This window comes from Macaca nemestrina, chromosome 9 (genome assembly GCF_043159975.1).
Source record: "Macaca nemestrina isolate mMacNem1 chromosome 9, mMacNem.hap1, whole genome shotgun sequence".
Lineage (NCBI taxonomy): Eukaryota > Metazoa > Chordata > Mammalia > Primates > Cercopithecidae > Macaca > Macaca nemestrina.
The window spans coordinates 92077429-92096503 of NC_092133.1; the positions used below are offsets into that span (position 1 = coordinate 92077429).

Here is a 19075-nt window from a genome sequence, read left to right on the forward strand (position 1 = left end):
TTTAGTGCTTAAACATAGCACAACTGCTCTATGTAAAATGAAATATAAGTATATACGTCTAAATGTAAGGATCAATATTAACAAAAGAAGGGTTCTTTCCCAAAAGTAGCTATTGCCACGTTACTCTTTCTGTGTTTCAATGGTAGAGGAATATAAACAAGGGCGACTTCTGTGACTCTGAAATGAAGTCCTATGCATTAGAAGGTCATATATATTTACTATACTGATATTTTGAAATTGCCTTTCTTTAATGTATAAGCCATCTTAACCTTGATATGTTTAGCATCATCAATTCATCATTTCCTCATTACTACACATTTTTGAACCCCCCAGACGGCTCTCATCCATCAGCACCTGCCTCATCAGGCAGGTGTGTCAGTCACTCTCTGATGATACACCCTGTGTCCAAGAACAAATGTCACTCTAACTTTCTTTCCTAAATTGGAAATATCTCTGTCACACAAAAGAGCCATTTCTTCAGAGAAAATAAATGTTTTGGCTAAAGAAATATTGGAAGCATAACCCCATAATAAGCAGTGAGATCCAGGTCTAAATCTACTTACTTAAAAGTCAGTAACTGAATCCTGAAGTATTACCTTCCAATGACTAAACCTCAGAGTGAAGCTCAAGCCAGGATCAATCTGATAAGGGAAAAAATAGTTGCATTCTCTAGGGTAAAACATCTTGAAGGCTTCTGTGGAGTTAGATACATTTTTAAATTGTTATTTGGAGAACTGACATTTTTGTGGCTCACATTCCATGTGGCTGACATTTTATTGAGGTTGTCTAGATAGCATCTCTGCCTGTTTCTGGACGAACACTGCTGAGAAGGTGCACAGCAAGCTGTACAGGCAGATACTTACTGCCTTGACAGGCACTTTCCTATTTCCAGCAAGCCATCTGTGGCTTTAGGCTTCAGGTGAAGGAGGTTTTACTGGAAACTACAGGAAGCAGAATCCAAAGGTATTTAAATCTGGTACCTTAGGGAAATGCGAGCACACCTAGACAGCCTCGTTTCTATCACACAGGGATTCAGGGCTAGAACAGCATTATCCTTTTTTGGAATCAGCCTTACTGTGGTTTTTAAAGCTGCAGATACACAATTGCCCCAAAGCAGCGTATTCATGTAAAAACATTCAACTAGGTTTCAGATGATCCTGTTTTGTCTTTTTTTCTAAAAGTAAACAGTGTTTACTATTTTACTCCCTAACCTCTGGTTATGTATAATATTTATGTTACACAGGAAACATAAGTATAATATTTACATTATACAGGAAAAATTAGTAGTTTTTGTAATGAGATTTTTAATTGTTTTGTTTGTTTTTAGTAGCTTCACTCAATTTGACTCATTTTAGTTCTCCTAATTTGAAACCTAGCCTAAATTAAAATGTGTTTTTAGTTTGGTAATAGTTAGGATCATAAAACTAAAAGAATGGTAATTTACTGAAAGAAAGTTAATTTCAGCAAGCTAATTAGTAGCTGTAGTTAATAGAAAAAGAGCAATACCGTACAAAGAACTTAGAAGAAGAAAAATTGTATCATTATCCTTTCATTTATCTTGCATTATTTAGATATCACTGAAAATGCTCTATGTATACATCATTAGTCCCAGCGCATTTTATGAGAATCATTCTTTCCAACTTGGAAATTTAAAAAATAATTTACTAAGCAAAATGATATGATCATGTCAGTTGATGCTGAAAAAGGATTTGACAAAATCCAATGCACAATCATGATAAAAACTCTTGGCAAACTAGGAATAGAAGAGAAATTTCTTGACTTGATAAAAACTACCTGCAAAAATCTACAGCTAACAGCATACTTAATGGTGAAATACTAAATGCTTTCTCCCTATGATCCAGAGCAAGGCAATGATATTTATTTCACACCCCTCTAACTCAACATAGTAATAGAATTCTTACCAGAATAAAGCAAGGAAAAATATAGAGAGAGACCGGAAAGGAAGAAATAAAATGCCACTTTTGCAAGTTTAACTGTTATCTGCAGAAAATCCTAAGGAAGATACAAAAATATTCTTAGAACGAATATGTGAGTTCAGCAAGAACTCAGGATAAAGGAACAATACACAAAAATCAATCAAATTTTAATATACTAACCGTTAACATGTAGAGACCAAAATTAAAAACAACACCATTTATAATCATTCTAAAAAATGAAATATTTAGGTATATACTTAATGAAGCATATACAGGCTTATGTGATGAAAATTACAAAATAATGAAATAAATAAAAGAAGGCCTAAATAAGTCTAGATACATACATGCTCATGGACTGGAAAACTCAACATAGTAAAGACATCAATTTTCCCCAAATTGATACATAGATTTAATGCAATTCCTATACAAATCTTAGCAAAGTTTTTCTGCAAACATAGCTTAATTTATTTTTATTTTTTATTTTTTAGGATAGGGTCTTGTTCTGTCACCCAGGCGGGAATGCAGTGGTGTGATCACAGTTCACTGCAACTTTGAACTCCTGGACTCAAGGGATCCTCTTGCCTCAGTCTCCCAGTTAACTAGGACCACAGGCGAGCGCCACCATGCCCAGCTAATTTTGTTATTTTTGGTGAAGACAGAGTCTTGCTATATTGCCCAAGCTAGTCTCAAACTCCTGGTGTCACGGGATCCTCCCACCTTGACCTCCCAAAGCTCTGGGATTACAGGCATGAGACACTGCACCAGCCTTTATTTTAAAGTTTGTATGGAAAGGCACAGGCCTTCAAATAGCTGAAACAATCTTCACAAAGAAAAATTAAGTGGGAGGAATCACTCCACCTGAAATTGAGGCTTACCATGTAGCTATAGCAATCAAGACGGTGTGATATTGGTGAGGAGTTAGACACATAATGGAATAGAATAGAGAACCCAGAAACAGACCCACACAAATATGCCCAACTGATTTTTTTCAAAGGTGCCAAAGCAATTCAATGAAGGAAGGACAGCCTTTTCAACCAATGGTGCTAGAGCAATTGAACATCCAGAGGCAAAAAATTGACTTCCACCTAAATCTCATATCTAAACCAAAATGAACTCAAAATGGATCATAGAAACAAATGAAAAATGTAAAATCATAAAACTTTTAGAAGAAAACAGCAGAAAAATCTCTGGGACCTTGGGGTAGGCAAAGAATTATTACATTTGGCAACAAAAACTTAATCTATAAAAGAAAAAGTCAATAAATTGGACGTCAAAATTAAAAATTTTTCTTCAGTGAAACGCCAATATGAGGCCAGAAAATGAAAAGGCAAGACATAGACTGGGAAATAACATTTGCAAACCACATACTGACAAAGGATCATTATTAAGAATGGATAAAAATCTCTCAAAACCCAGCAGTAGAAAAATACACAATTAGAAAATGAGCAAAAGATATAAATATATATTTCACCAGAGAATGGATATACGGATGACAAAAAGGCACATGAAATTCTTCACCATTAGGGAAACACAAATTAAAACCACATGAGATGTTAATACATACCTACCAGAATGGCTAAAATAAAATTAAATAAAATTAAATGGCTAAACTAAAATAAATAAAATTAAATGGCTAAAATAAAATTGTTAAAAACAACAGCAACAATAACAGTACTCTACAATGAGATGACTGAGGGAGGGATAGGGGGTTCCCAGGTATAGAAAGCAATGACTTCCTAATCAAAATAATACAAGCCAGAGCATGATGGAATAGCATTGTAAAGTCCTGAAAGAACATAAACTCCAAATTGGAACTCTATATTCAGAGAAAGAATCCAACAAAATTTAAGAAAATCAAGTCACTTTTGAAAAACAAAAACAAAGAACACATTTTACCAGAAGATCTCCAATAAAAGAAACATAAAAGAGAGGTGTTCCAAAAGAAATAAATTGATCCCACATGGAAGTATAGAATTTCAGGAACAAAAGAAAAAATAATAGCAATGGTAATTCTACATTGTTAATAATTGTGTAAAACAACAAAAATGTTTTGTGAACCTAATAGGTATGTAGAATTAAAATACTTAACATATATAGCACAAAAGACAAGAAGTGGGTAAATGGGTTTAAAATGTTCCAAGATCCTTGCATTGATTATAACATGATAAAAGTATTGATTTTTAATTAGATTCTAACATATCAAGGTTGAATACTGTAATCTCTAAGGTAAATATTGAAATAAGAGTAACAGGATGTGTAAGTAATAATTTTAAAAGGGGAGTAATAAAAAAGTGATTAATTTTAAAAAGAAAAGATAGTTAAAGGAACATAAAAAGAGGTGGGACAAACAAAACACAAATAGTAGAAAGGTCTATTTAGAACTAATACTGCTAGCAATTTTATCAGATATAAACACATTAAATTCTCCAATTGAAAGACATAGCCAAACAAAAGTCAAATATATTCTTCAGGATAGAGAAAAGTTGAAAATAAAAGAGTTTAATCATATGTCACGCAAATATGAACCAAAAGAGAGCTATGGAAGTTATACTAAATCAGAACAAGTAGAAATTAAGGCAAAAAGCATTTAAAAATGTTGTTACATAATGGTATGAGTCAATCTACCAGAAAGATATGATAATTACAAATGTATATGTGCCATGCTGGTTTCAAAATTAAAAAGAGCAAAACTCTAGCCAAGATGATTCTACTGATCTTCTAACTCTCTTATCTGACTACCTACTGAACACTAGCTGGATATCCTAAAGGCATCAAATTCTCCAGACAAAACCTAAAGCTTTTATTATTTTATTCTGCAAAGCGCTGTCCTCTCCTAGTAATTTTCTATTTGAATGATGGTGTCTCAAGATATTGTCCAGAAACTTTAGGAGCATTATTATTTCTTTTTCCCAAGCCACCTCTTTCAAATGGAACACTGTGTTATTGATTCAATATCTTGAGGATTTCTCCTTTCAGTCCCTTTCTTTCTTTTCATAGTACCACTGCTCTTAACATCCCATGCCTAAACTATTGCAGTGCTTTCCTAACTTTTTCCCTGGACTGCTGCTTCAAAACATCATGCCCACGGTGCTAGGATGTGCTTTCTAAAATAAATCTGACTAGATCATAGCACTCTCCAGCTCAAAACAATTACGGGCTCACCTTTGCACATGATACAGAGCCCTCCATGTCCAGCCTTTGCCTATCTCTCATGTCTCAGCACCTGTTGTTCTCCACCTTATGCCCCGAAGCATTACAATGGGCAGTTTAGTCAGTATCCCTTGAAATGGGATAAACCTGTAACTTTGTACATGTGTGTTTCTTCCCCATAAATTGTCCATTTTCCCAATGAATGACTTTTTTTTTTTTTTTTTTTTTTTGACAGAGAGAAACTCTGTCTCCCAGGCTGGAGTGCAGTGGTGTGATCTCAGCTCACTGCAACCTCCACCTCCCAGGTTCAAGCGATTCCCCTGCTTCAGCTGCCCGAGCAGCTGGGACTACAGGTGCGTGCCACCACGCGTTTTTGGTAGAGATGAGGTTTCACCATGTTGGCCAGGCTGGTCTCAAACTCCTGACCTCAGGTGATCTCCCTGCCTCGGCCTCACAAAGTGTTGGGATTACAGGGGTGAGCCACCATGCCTGACCAATGAATACCTTATCATCCTTCCAAAATAATACTATTTATATCTAAAAATTCTTGCTTGCTAAATGAGTGACAAGTATTTTCTAATTTAGTCATCACTGAACTCTATATGGTTGTTACTATTACTGTACTCTTTTTACAGATAAAAAAAAAATCAAGACCCTGAGTGGATAGGTAAATTGTCCAAGGTCAACCTCAATGAGATGTACAAACTGAATATGAATCTGGGATACGATGCTCCAAGTTTAACTTCTTACCCATTGCACCGTAATTCAGGACTCACATTCTCTGAGGTGGATCCTCTAACAATCTTGTGTCCTTTTTTCCACCAAATATCCAAGTACCATAGATCCCTTCTTTTGTGCTTCCAGTGCCCTTTAACTTCCGTTAAAAAGCATCCCTGGGGTCTGGGTGCAGTGGCTCATGCCTGTAATCCCAGCACTTTGGGAGGCTGAGGCAGGTGGATCACAAGGTCAGGAGTTCCGGACCAGCCTGACCAACATGGTGAAACCCTGTCTCTACTAAAAATACAAAAATTAGCCAGGTGTGGTGACGCACGCCTGTAGTCCCAGCTACTCAGGAGGCTGAGGCAGAATCGCTTGAACCTGGGAGAAGGAGGTTGCAGTGAGCCGAGATCATACCATTGCGCTCCAGCCTGGGCAACAGAGCAAGACTCCATGTCAAAAAAGTAAACAATAAAGCATCCCTGGGCATTTTTCATCAATTCCCACAGAGGCAATGAAGGCTTATTAAGAAAATCATGAGTTGGGGGACTGTCAAACCTAGTTCAAAGCTTGGCTTTACCTCTTACAAACCCTTTGACCATAGACAAATTACTTAATCTCTTAAGTTATTATTTCTTCCGTTGTAAAATGGGGTAATTCTTGTCTCATGGGGTAGTTCTGAGGATTAGATGAAGTAGTATACATCAAGCAGCTCATGCTACATCTTGTAGGGCACAGTCTTGAGGACAGGCAGTCATTTTCATGATGCCCTGGGATTTCCTGACAAGTCTTTACTTGCGAGCAAGCAAAATGTACAGCTACCACATAAAGTTAACAGACTTTCCATATATTAGTATGAGGAGAACACAGTCCTACTATTTTATTTCCTAACAATTCATTTATAACAAAAGAATCTTTTAAAATTTTTATTGCTGACTGTATATATTTTGCTTTTACCTTTTACCTTCTTGGGAATACTGTATCAAAACCAGGCTGATCTGAGTAAGGATGATTATTATAGGAAATTTATGGGTAATTTAACCCAAAATAACCAGTTACCTGCAATAAAACTAGGTCGTTTCTTGTGTTTTAGATTACACAAAATAAGTGCTTCTTCCCAGCACTTGTTCCCTTCAATGTTTTTCAAAATGTTATCTTATAATTTAACATTAACTCAATTTTATTACTTAGTTTGGTCTCCACAATACCATCTGGTTTTATTTTCACAAGGACAGCCCCACCCTTCAAGACCAGGAACGACAATCTAGTCATCGGTGGGGGCACAGACTCCGGTGTTGAAATATATTTATTAAGAACCTTTCCTTTCTTCTTGCTGATTTGGTATTTAACTCCTGTCTACTTGCTTTTGTAAAGCTTTGGTGAACTAAGTATTTGTTGGTTTCTTTATCCTGATCCCACATTCTCAGCTCTGCAAAAAACCTTTCCCCATAAAACTCACAAAGAATAACCTGAAGATAACCTTGTCTTTGGTATCATCCCCCAAGGGAAGTCTAATCACCAGTGAAAGGTACAGGGCTTAAAAAGGGCAGAAATAAGCTTAGTTGGGTTTTTCTTTGAATGGATTTACAGTTTCAGCTCATCTCATTCTCAGACTTCATCAAGGGAGCAAATGACATTAGGAAACCAGAAAAATAACATGCCTTGGTTGCTTTCAAGTAATACCCCCATTATTACTAAACTGAGAGTTATTTGATCAGTGATTTATTGAATTATTCAAGTTATAATTCAACTTCTTTATTACATTTGTACTTCTAACAGTAATGTGAGCTGACAGCTTCAGTCAGGCTGCTGACAGGTACCTAGAGACACATACACATATATTTTTAATGCCATTTAATTTTTAAAAGTTTATTCTTGTATTGGTTAGCTATTTTTAGAATGCCTCACAAAGTTTAAATTTAACATCAAAACCAGGAAAATTAAAAATAGCTGCAAGCAGAAGTCTGAATTGTACTTGTTAGGTTTTTTCTATTTGTTGTGACCATATTTTCCATCTTTGTGGCCCTAGACCCTCTTCAGCTTTCTCTGTCTCCTTCTTTCTTTCTTCTCTGTTTCCTTCTTTTTTTTTTAACTCCTTCAACTTCCTCCTGCCACTCCCACTGCCTTCCTTTAACGTGTTTGAGAGGCATTTTCCAGATGTTTAAGATAACAGGCAAAAATCCACAGGTGAGAAACACAGATGACCCAAATATTGAATGTGATCTGGTATTCCTAATTCTCTGAGGATGGAAGTGATTCAATTTACCTCCCTGTGTAGAGCTTAAGCAGCAGTTTTATAAACCAGGATTGAATTTTGAGAATGAGCTGAATCTAGATTAAAATCTGATGTATACTATGTGGTATATTATTATTTCTCATTATAAAATATGATTTTTGAAGTAGGCACAATTTATCCATTTATTCTGTAAATCACTCATATGGACAATATTGATGGAGTAAAAATTATGTACCAGGCCTCTGCAAGGCCTGAGGATTTAATCAGAATGTAGCTTTTGATTTCAGATTTAGGTTATGAAATGTACTTTAGGATTTGAGGGTTAGGTGTCACTGCAAAGTGGGTAGGGATGAACAAGAAATCATTGTAGCATGATGTGGTCCTGTTGAGAATGTTGATCCCTGCCCACCCCACCCTCAGCCATCCCCTAACCTTAGCAATAGGGTCAGGGGGAGGGGCTTGAAAATTTGGGACTTCAATATTACTTTCTAATGCATAGATTCTTTCACTCTGACAGCTAAGGTGCTTTCCAGAAATTATCTGCTTCATCCCCATCACATTCTTAAAAGATAAACGGTTGTAATATTTCAAATTGATCAGTTTTTTGGATAAAAATTGATTTCCAAAGTGTTATAGATCTTTTCCAAAGCCATATCACCAGGCAATGACATCAATCAGCTCTTTCCATCTGGCCATATTACTTTTTTTGTTTTGTTTTGTTTTTGATACAGAGTTTCGCTCTTGTTCCCCAGGCTAGAGAGCAATGGTGCAACCTCGGGTCACTGCAACCTCTGTCTCCCGGGTTCAAGTGATTCTCCTGACTCAGCCTCCCAAGTAACTGAGTTTACAAGCATGCGCCACCATGCCCAGCTAATTTTTTTTATTTTTAGTAGAGACGAAGTTTCACCATGTTGGCCAGGCTGGTCTCGAACTCCTGACCTCAAGTGATCTGCCTGCCTCAGCCTCCCAAAGTGCCAGCATTACAGGCATGAGCCACTGTGCCTGGCCTATCTGGCCATATCTCTACATTTGTTGGACTGTAATTCATTCTGTCCTTGTTACATATGTGCTTGGGTATTTTTGCCTTGAACTCTTAGTAAAGGTCTCTGAGTCCGACCTTAATGGAACCTGACTCATCCTCCACGTGACAAATACCCAAGGTGGAGGAAGACAGACAGTGGCCCTCCTCGGCAGCACATGTGCTCTGGGCAACAGGGACTACCTGGGAGCTTTGAGTCCAGCCACTGACCTGGCTTGTCCCTGAGGGTGCATCTTCCCCATCTGTCCTCCTGTGCTGTCCTGCAGGGGGCACTCCTCACTGCCTTCTTGACAACTCACTAATTGAGATACCTGCAGACCTCACATCTAGTAGAGCCAAGTTCTATTTTTACACTGAAGTTTCGCTGAAGTGTTATAGAATACATCATTTTAGAAAAAAAGTGAGACAACGAATGTACTGCACAGTAAATAAATAAGTTCACTGAAAGCCCCTAATCTAACCCTACGTGTAGAAGAAGTTTGGTGTGTAGTGTGATGAGCATATTGCGAATAGACTGAGCAACTCTCTGGTAAGAGACCCATTTGGGAAGAAGAACATGGAGTCTCTGATGGTTAAAAACACGTTTGCAAGTGTGAAGTGCTTTGTGCGGGACACACATAAGCAGAGTCAAGGCTGGAGCTGACTCTACTGGTAAAGGAAGGTGCAGCAACTAATCTAGCAGAAGTTAACAGAACAAAAGGCACTTAAAAGTATCTGTTCGGCCTACAGGCCATGCCTACTTAGCCAAATCCACAGAACCAACAGCTTTTTAAACTTTATAGGATCATAGAAGCCATTGACAATCTGATGCAAACTATGAACTTGGTTAAGAAAAGTGCTCAGGTTTGCAGATTATTTCAGAGTTTCACAGATTGCTGCAGCCCAGTGTGATCATTTTGCTTGTTGTCAGCCATTCATTTATTCAATTATTCATACCGTGTTGAAGCACATGGGAGAAACAAGCAGGCACATTTCCACTGCAGTTAGAGATCAGCTCCTGCTTGCCAAATGTGCTTTCTCCTTACCTCACATCCCAAGCACATGGGCCTCCAGCGGCAGAAATTCCATGGAAAAAGGAGACCCAATTTCACTACATATTTAGTAATTAGCAACTAAGGGATAGTTCTCCCAAATTTGCTGTGACTCACTAGCAATACAAATATAACAAATGCACAAGATGAAATTAACCTAATAGTCACATAATTATATAAGCCAGTCTCTTTGCCAACTCCTGAAAAATGGAAGCAGATGTACATAAAGCATTGTCAGCTGTATAATCTAAATAGCAAATCTGCAAAACCCTACGTAGTGTTTTAGTTAAGATCAAAACAGAAACGTCATAGAATAACATGGTCTCCTCTTCACATCAATTATTTACAAAGTGAAGATATTGTTTTCCAGGCTGAACAGTCTTGTAAATGAAAATTCACTATCTGGTCCACAAAGTTACTTTCCCTCTCTTTAGGGGAAAGGCAGAGTTGTTTTACATAAATGAGTTGGAGGTGAAAGGGGCACCTTATTAGCCAAGTTTAAGTGTTTTCATCCAGATCTATAACTAAAAGACCCTATAAACCCTATAATCAAAGCTATTCTTGTTGTTCCTTCCTCCTTTCCTCACCACAAACAACAAAAATTAAAATGAAACAAAATCTAAAAGTTATGCGGAATGATAAATAAACTTGTCAATGTGATCTCGAAATCTTTGTAAGAGCACTGCAAGGCAAAATGATAATACTCAGGTTTTTAACTTAAGCATTACCATCAAAGAGTAGTTACAATGACTTCTTAAGTATTTCCAAGTAGCTGATGGCATCTATACAGATGAAAAAGAGGTAACAATCATATTCATGAAATATAGGGGTAACACAACACTGGCAAGGAGTTCCATTTTTGCATTCTTCACTTAAACCTTTTCTCTAACTGTGGCCAGAGGAAAACAGTAAGTGACTGTAATTGTTCAATGACTCATGCATAGACAATGCTTCTGACAGTGTAAGATTTTTCCTTCTGTTAAATCACAGTAAGTCTAAAAATGTATTCTTTGTGGCTCGGAAAGACACAGTAATTTAATAAAGCTAGGGAACCCTGGCTCACTTGAGAAGCTTCATGCAGATGACAGCAGTGAGAAGAGTGTTAACACAGTGATTACCATTTTCTTGTGAGAATATATTAGGAAAAAGAAAAACAACTTGAAAGGTAGCAAAGCAAATGCAGACATACGCCCTTTGGTCTAAAGTCTGTGCTAAAGGCAAGAATATATCCCTTTTTTTGTGCAAAAAAAAAAAAAATCTCCAAAGGAAAATTAATTTTTCCTTCAAAATAGCCTTGTGTCTTTTGTATGCTATTTCACTTACACGATTCTATCAAGGCAACGCTCTCTGACTGCCCATGAGACTTGCTTTCAAGTTACTGTTGAGACAGCTAAGTAGGAAAAGTGGCAAAGGGATTTCCTGATACAATTTGTCATGAGGTGTGTGGTTTACTGGGAAGCCTTCAAAACACAATGTCTAATTGCTTTCCTCAAGAAATGCATAAAAAATTTCATATGCCCAATATCAAGAAGTTGAAGGTAAATTCTGCTTTGCATCAGAGAAATGAAGTTTATCCACACTATGGGAGAAAGAGAAAGAGTTTGAAAAGTGAATGAGGGTTATTATTACAGAAAGCTGCCTGGGTTTTTCTGAGTCTTTACAGAGTATGAGATTTGTTTGGAGAGCTATGCATTTTTAGCACATTAATCACATCTATATTCAAATGGAAAAGGATCAAAACACTTTCCAGAGTAGAATATTAATGATCTTAGACTGTGCCACTGATTTTAAATTATTCCAAGTTCTGACTTAATTTGATCTGGGTGATTATTTCTCACATGCAGTGTTTGATGTTGATAATTTATTTCTCACATGCAGTGTTTGATGTTCATAATTTATTTTTCATATTCAGTGGGAGTAATCTGGGGCGTATTTTCAGTTTATCCTCACACCTAACTTTACCTGTTCCGCCTACATCACGCTCTCCAGCCCAAATTCCTTCTCAAGCATCAGCTTTCAACTAAACAGCTCTATTTAGACAGGTCTTCCAACCTAAAATGCCCCAAATTAAATATAACATTTCTCCCTTAAATCATAGTCTCCTAAGGCACCACCATCCAACAAATTACCTAGAGAAAGTCATCCTCAATACACACCCTCATTAAAATATCGTCAGAGTCCAAACACCGTGCTTCCAATGTATCCTACCTTCCGTCTCTCAGATTTCTGCCATTTCTTTTATCTGTTTTCCCTCTGTATTCGTTCAAGGCTTTGACATTTCCCATCAATATTTCTATCATAAGCTTCTTCCTTCCCAGGTTATAGGTTCTTCACACCTTCCTCCACCACGCTACCAAAGTTATCCTTTTTTTTTTTTTTTTTTTTTTGAGATGGAGTCTCACTCTGTCCCCTAGGCTGGAGTGCAATGGCACGATCTCGGCTCACTGCAACCTCCACCTCCTGGGTTCGAGTGATTCTCCCACCTCAGCCTCCCACCTCAGTTGTTACAGGCCACAACACCCTTCCCAGCTACTTTTTGCATTTTTGCAGAGAAGGGGTTTTGCCATGTTGGCCAGGCTGGTCTTGAACTCCTGACCTCAGGTGATCTACCTGCCTTGGCCTCCCAAAGTGCTGGGATTACAGGCGTGAGCCACCGCGCCCAGCTGATAAAGTTGGCATAGGCAATGGGGCTTTCTTTTTTGACCTGGCCCTTGTCTACATTTAGGCTCAACTTATACCATTTCTATAGGTGATAAAATGAGTCTCGGGTCTTTTCTGAGTGTGATTGTGTAGAAAGACTTCGTCTTTGTATGCTGGAGAGGTACCTTTAATGAGTGATTTTTTACAACAGTAAAATATGTCATACATAATTTTTAAAACCAAGCCTTTACATGGCATATTCTTCTAAGCTTCAGTGAAAAGCAATTATAGTCAGGTGGGGAAAAAATGAATAAAGCAGAAAGGTAACAGTCCTGAAAAATAGATTTACATATCCGGAATTCTTACCCCAATGACTGCCGAAAAGGTATCTTCCAGCTTCTTGCTGTTTGAAACGAATCTGTCTTGAACACCAGGAGCATACTATTATTGTGGCTCTTCATATTTGGTGGGCGCTTGGAACCACATAATTTGCCAAGAAGGGGATCGCTGGTATTGGCACCATCATTAATTGCCAGGTAGTCATGGGAGCAGGAGGTGGAAGGAACCGCATCAAAATCTCTGAACCTGTGAAATGTACCTTGTTAATACTGATGTTTCCATTTGGATGTCTACTAAATTGTAGCTTTAGCTATTGCAAAAAATGACAAGGAAAAAACTAACAGCAGAGCATTCAAGCCTCACTTGATAGGAAATATTAGAAATCAGACAGTACCTTACTGATCAGTTCAAAAGTTTCGCCAAATTTGTTTTTAGTAATTACAATACACCAAAAACTGTGATAGCAGCTGGGGATGTCAAGGTGAGTAAGATACAGTCTTAAGACTTCAAGGAATTCACAGTCTATGGCATATTAAAGTCCATCTGAGATCAAGTTTTGAAAAGTTGAACTGATACTTATTATCCCAGCAACACTTCAGGTTTTTAGGCCTCATTAAAAATATGGTATTTACTCTTCCCTTTTTATTTTATGAGATGAAGTAGAACTTATGGAAAGCATACTAATATAATAGAAGAAATGCTGGTTTTAGAATCATAGCTCCATTCTCCTTCTCACAGTCTCATTTCCCTCTTTTAAAATGGAGTTTCTATTAAGGTCAGGTGAAAAACAAGAAATTCCCATATAAGATCTCTGTGGTGGTCACTGACTCTTCTGCACATGGTTCCAGCTCTCTGCCTCCCCAGCACCGGTAGGATTGCCCTAGGTGCACACTTTGAGGTTTGGAATGGCTGCTGGGAGTTGCTTTGACCACAGAAATGTAAGCAGGAGGGAGACATATTACTTTATGGAAGAAGTTTTACAAATGACTACTTGCTTTTCCACATTGCCTTCCCACTGCAGTGATGATCATGGAAGCAAATGTAAAAATGAAGCTTCCATCAGCCTGGGTTGTTGAATGACCATGATGAGCAGAGTTTCCATGCCAGGCCACACTGAACATACTCATTTAAATGAGAAATAAACTTGTTGAGTTAAGTTGCTGTGCCATGGGGTTGTTTGTTACCATGCATAACCTATCCTGACAGATGCTTTTCTCTGTCTTATACAGTGTTTAATTTAGGCCTTATTCTTGATCATTTGAAATAACAATTTCCAGAGTTCCTGAACAAGCAAGGCTTCCCACATGGTTTTACTTTAGAGTTTTATGGTGGGTTTATTATAGCTTATTTTTTAAACTTGTTTAAATTATTTGTGATCTTGTCCTCATTTTTGTAGGTTCTTCTGCTTTTCCTTTTCTCTCTCTCTCTTTTTTTTTTTTTTTTTTTTTTTTGAGATGGAGTCTTACTCTGTTGCCCGGGCCGCAGTGTAGTGGCACAATCTTGGCTCACTGCAACCTTCACCTCCCAGGTTCAAGCAATTCTCTTGCCTCAGCCTCCAAAACAGCTGGGATGACAGGTGTGTACCACTACGCTCAGCTAGTTTTTGTATTTTTTTTTTGGTTAGAGATGGGGTTTCCACCATGTTGGCTAGGCTGGTCTTGAACTCCTGACCTCAGGTGATCCGCCTGCCTCTGCCTTCCAAAGTGCTGGGATTACAGGCATGGGTCAATAGGCCCAGCCTGCTTTTTCAATTTATTTTTGCCAGTAGCTCTAATAAATATTCCATAATATGGAATAATTTTGAAAATATATAATAAGCTGTCCCTTGAGATAGCTAAATACTTATTGTAATGATACTATGATTGGTCAAAATATGCTTGGAAATAATATCTGGACTTTTTATTATTAGTAGTATACTTTAAGTTCTAGGGTACATATGCACGGCATGCAGAATTGTTACATATGTATACATGTGCCGTGTTGGTTTGCTGCACCCATTAACTCGTCATTTGCATTAGGTATTTCTCCTAATGCTCTCCTTCCCCATCCCCCCACCCCATGACAGGCCCCAGTGTGTGATGTTCCCCAGCCTGTGTCCAAGTGATCTCATTGTTCAATTCCCACCTATGAGTGAGAATATGTAGTGTCTGGTTTTCTCTCCTTGTGATAGTTTGCTCAGAATGATGGTTTCCAGCTTTATCCATGTCGCTGCAAAGGACATGAACTCATCCTTTTTTATGGCTGCATAGTATTCCATGGTGTATATGTGCCACATTTTCTTAATCCAGTCTATTATTGATGGACATTTGGTTGTTTCCAAGTCTTTGCTATTGTGAATAGTGCCACAATAAACATACGTGTGCATGTGTCTTTATAGTAGCATGGTTTATAATCCTTTGGGTATATACCCAATAATGGGATCGCTGGGTCAAATAGTTCTAGATCCTTGAGGAATCGCTACACTGTCTTCCACAATGGTTGAACTAGTTTACACTCCCACCAACAGTGTAAAAGTATTCCTATTTCTCCACATCCTCTCCAGTATCTGTTGTTTCCTGACTTTTTAATGATCATCATTCTAACTGATGTGAGATAGTATCTCATTGTGGTTTTGATTTGCATTTCTCTGATGACCAGTGATGATGAGTATTTAGCCATCACAAGGGACAACTTCAAAAAAGGCAGTACTCTTTTGGATATAGAAGTTTTCATATGTTAGTTAAAAACTAGTCATATTATTTTGTAATATTCATCATTTTATAAATTTAACAAGATGGACATTAGCTTTCTAAATCATCCCCCCCATGCGGGGTCTTTTTGTAAACCATAGAATATTGTGTATTGATAATGATTAAATTCATTTGTGATGGCCTATTTCTCAGATGTGTTCTCTTCATATCATCTTCTGGTTTAGTTTCATTCAATTACGTATATTACTAAAGTGTGCTCCTTGAAACACTAGGTCCATAAGATCAAGCATAAGTACTGTAATGAAATACATTTAAGAAATGTAGCCTACTGTATTCCCTCTTGGATTTTCACAATGCATATAAACACACCAACAGCACACACTAAAAAGAAAATATATAATAAATGCTTCCTTTTAATAGCCTTGAGAAAAAAAATGTTAATTTTTTTTCTAAAATATTTTGGTTGGTTGAAGGTTTTCAAACTGATGATAAGGAAGGAGGTGAAAAAATTATTGATTTTCTTTTACCACATGTAATATTTAATGTTATTGTAAAAGATTAGAGAAGAACAATAGCTAGATAATTTCCAACAACACTGCATTCATTTTAATTCTCAACAGAAAACATATTTATTTTCCACAATAAGAATCCACAAAGAAAGATAAAATCTCAGTTTCTGAGAGGACTTAAATCTGCTTTGGCTTTTTATTTTACATAATTTTCCTAGGAGAGCACAGAAGAGATCTGAAAAAGCCCATTGACAGAAAAATTTGTGTAGCCAGAATCTTTGAGAGCCTTTTATTAATATCTGCATCTTCTACCATACCTGGAATCTTATTTGTTACATAGAATGTAGGCTCTTAGTTCACAATAAATAATTCTCTAAACCTGCAGACGTAGGCTGGGTGCAGTGGCTCACACCCGTAATCCCAGCACTTTGGGAGGCCAAGGCAGGTGGATCACTTGAGGTCAGGCGTCCAAGACCAGCCTGGCCAACATGGCAAAGCCCCATCTCTACCAAACATACGTATACAAAAAAAATCAGCCAGGCTGGTGGCACACACCTGTAGTCCCAGCTACTCGGGAGGCTAAGGTGGGAGGATCGCTTGAACCCGAAAGGCGGAGGTTGCAATGAGGCAAGATCACACCACTGAACTCTAGCCTGGGTGACAGAGTGAGACCTTGTCTCAAATAAATAAATCAGTAAAATAAAATAAAATAAACATGCAGACATAAATTTGATTATGGTGAGCTCTAGGATCCAGGCTGAAAACTGAAAAAATATATTTAGATTATATATATACACACACACACACACACATATATATATAGAGAGAGAGACAGAAAGAGAGAGAATATATAACATACCTGTATGAGTTGGTGTGTATACCATGGTGGGAATGTTTGTGTTCCCCTAAATTCATATGTTCCCTAAGCTAATGGTATTAAGAGGTGGGGCCTTTGGGAGGTGATTAGGTCATGGGGGAGGAGCCCTCACAAATGGGATTAGAACTTTACAAAATAGGCCCGAGAGAGAGCCCTTATCCCTTCCATCTCATGAAGACACAGCAAGAAATTGCCTTCTATGAGCCAGAAAACAGGAGCTCACCAGGCATCGAATCTGTCTTGACCTTGGACTTTTGCAGCCTTCTGTTGTTTATAAGCCACCCAGTTTATGGTATTTTGTTAAAGCAATCTGAACAGAACAAGGCAATAATCCTACACATATAGGAAACAGATAGTGAGTCACAGCAGCAAACAGCTCACCGTTACGCTTCCACGCCTGGGCAGGTGTACTTCACAGGCCTCCTGCTCCTGGCCATCTGACAGTTTTTGTTCTTTTGTCCCCAGGACCTAAAGGACGCTCTGTTTTCCTACAAATAGTCCCGGTGGGAGCTGCAGTTTTCTTTGAGGTCCAGCCTATAGAACACTTACTGCCTGATACAGGAACCAAATCAGGCTTGATGAGAGATGTCTTTCAGTCTGAGAGCCAACTGATACATGAGGTCTTTGGAAGTAAACTGCAGGGAGTACAGGATCTTTAGGGCAGAAAATGATAACAGACAAATAGAGGGGAGGTAGGTAGGTGTGGTCTTAGCCCATCAGGCTTCTATATGCAAAGTCCTATATGGCCATGAACTATATTACCTTTCAGAGTTTCCCACCACATGCCGTACACCACTGAAACAGGCTGTCGGGAGAAAACAGTCTTGAACTTTATCATTCTGGAGAATGGGAGGTTGCATTACCCTCATCAGTCTTGTTGGGAATAGGTAAGACTGGGGAGAAAATTGACCAAGGACGCAAGCCATCTCTTATAGCATCAGTTTAGAGGTGGTCTGATACAGGAATAAAAATAGATATCTTAAGTAGTTAGAAAATGTATCCTTGGAGGCCTGGCGTGGTGGCTCACGCTTATAATCCTAGCACTTTGGGAGGCTGAGGCGGGCGGATCACTTGAAGTCAGGATCACTTGACATGTTAGCCTGACTAACATGCACTCCAGCCTGGGTCACAAAGTGAGACTTTGTCTCAAAATAAATAAATAAATAAATAATAAAAAGAAGAAAATGTGTCATTTGAGGACAGTTTCGGTAAACACTGAGGACCTGGTGTTCGGAGGAAGCCTGGCATGAATTCAGATTTTGACTCTTTATGTGTGTGTTATTTTCGGAAAGCAATTGGACCCTTCTGAGCCTCAGTTTCCTCATCAGTGAAATCAGAATAATCTATACAATTCCCAATCTATAATCTATATATACCTCATATGACTTAAGAATAAAATGAGACAATTATTGCAAGTGTGAATCAAAGTTCTTTGTGTATGATAAATATTCAACAAATGGCAACCGCTTTCTCTTGCCCTTCCTCTCTGCTTTGATTTCAAGAGGGGTTTATACCTTGACAATCCATTCTATGATGCTCCTTCACAAGTGCTGGGAAACTACAATGACTGTTTTAACTGGTGAGTGCTTGTTTTTCACCCTTAGTTACTACAGGCTTGTGTGGAGAGGGGGAGTGTCATTTCCCAGGCTGAACTATCATCTAGGAACCCCACTCCTCTGTGTAGATTTCCGTCCAGACTGCCAATGAGAATCAGTGCTCTCCAACAATAAAGGAATGGCTCTTCTGTAAATAATGCTGAGAGGATTTTCTTAAGAAAGCCAATTTGTCTTACGTACTTGAGCTTGATAACTTTGTCGTCACTAACGGTGATGGTATACAGACAGTGCATATTGTTTGGGTAGTCTGAGTACGAATAGGCAGGACTCTTGATGATTCCAGAAAAGAAACAG

At 38.0% G+C, this 19075-nt stretch overlaps 1 protein-coding gene across 1 annotated transcript in view; it reads right to left on the bottom strand.

The window, feature by feature from the left end:
- Positions 1–13327, bottom strand: part of LOC139356097 (cubilin-like) — a 31415-nt gene extending 18088 nt beyond the window's left edge. The window contains exon 1 of the mRNA XM_071068871.1: positions 13117–13327. Within this exon, the coding sequence (XP_070924972.1) occupies positions 13117–13211 (95 nt within the window). The 5' untranslated portion in view covers positions 13212–13327. The remainder of the gene's footprint in view (positions 1–13116) is intronic.
- Between the last annotated feature and the right edge of the window lie 5748 nt (positions 13328–19075).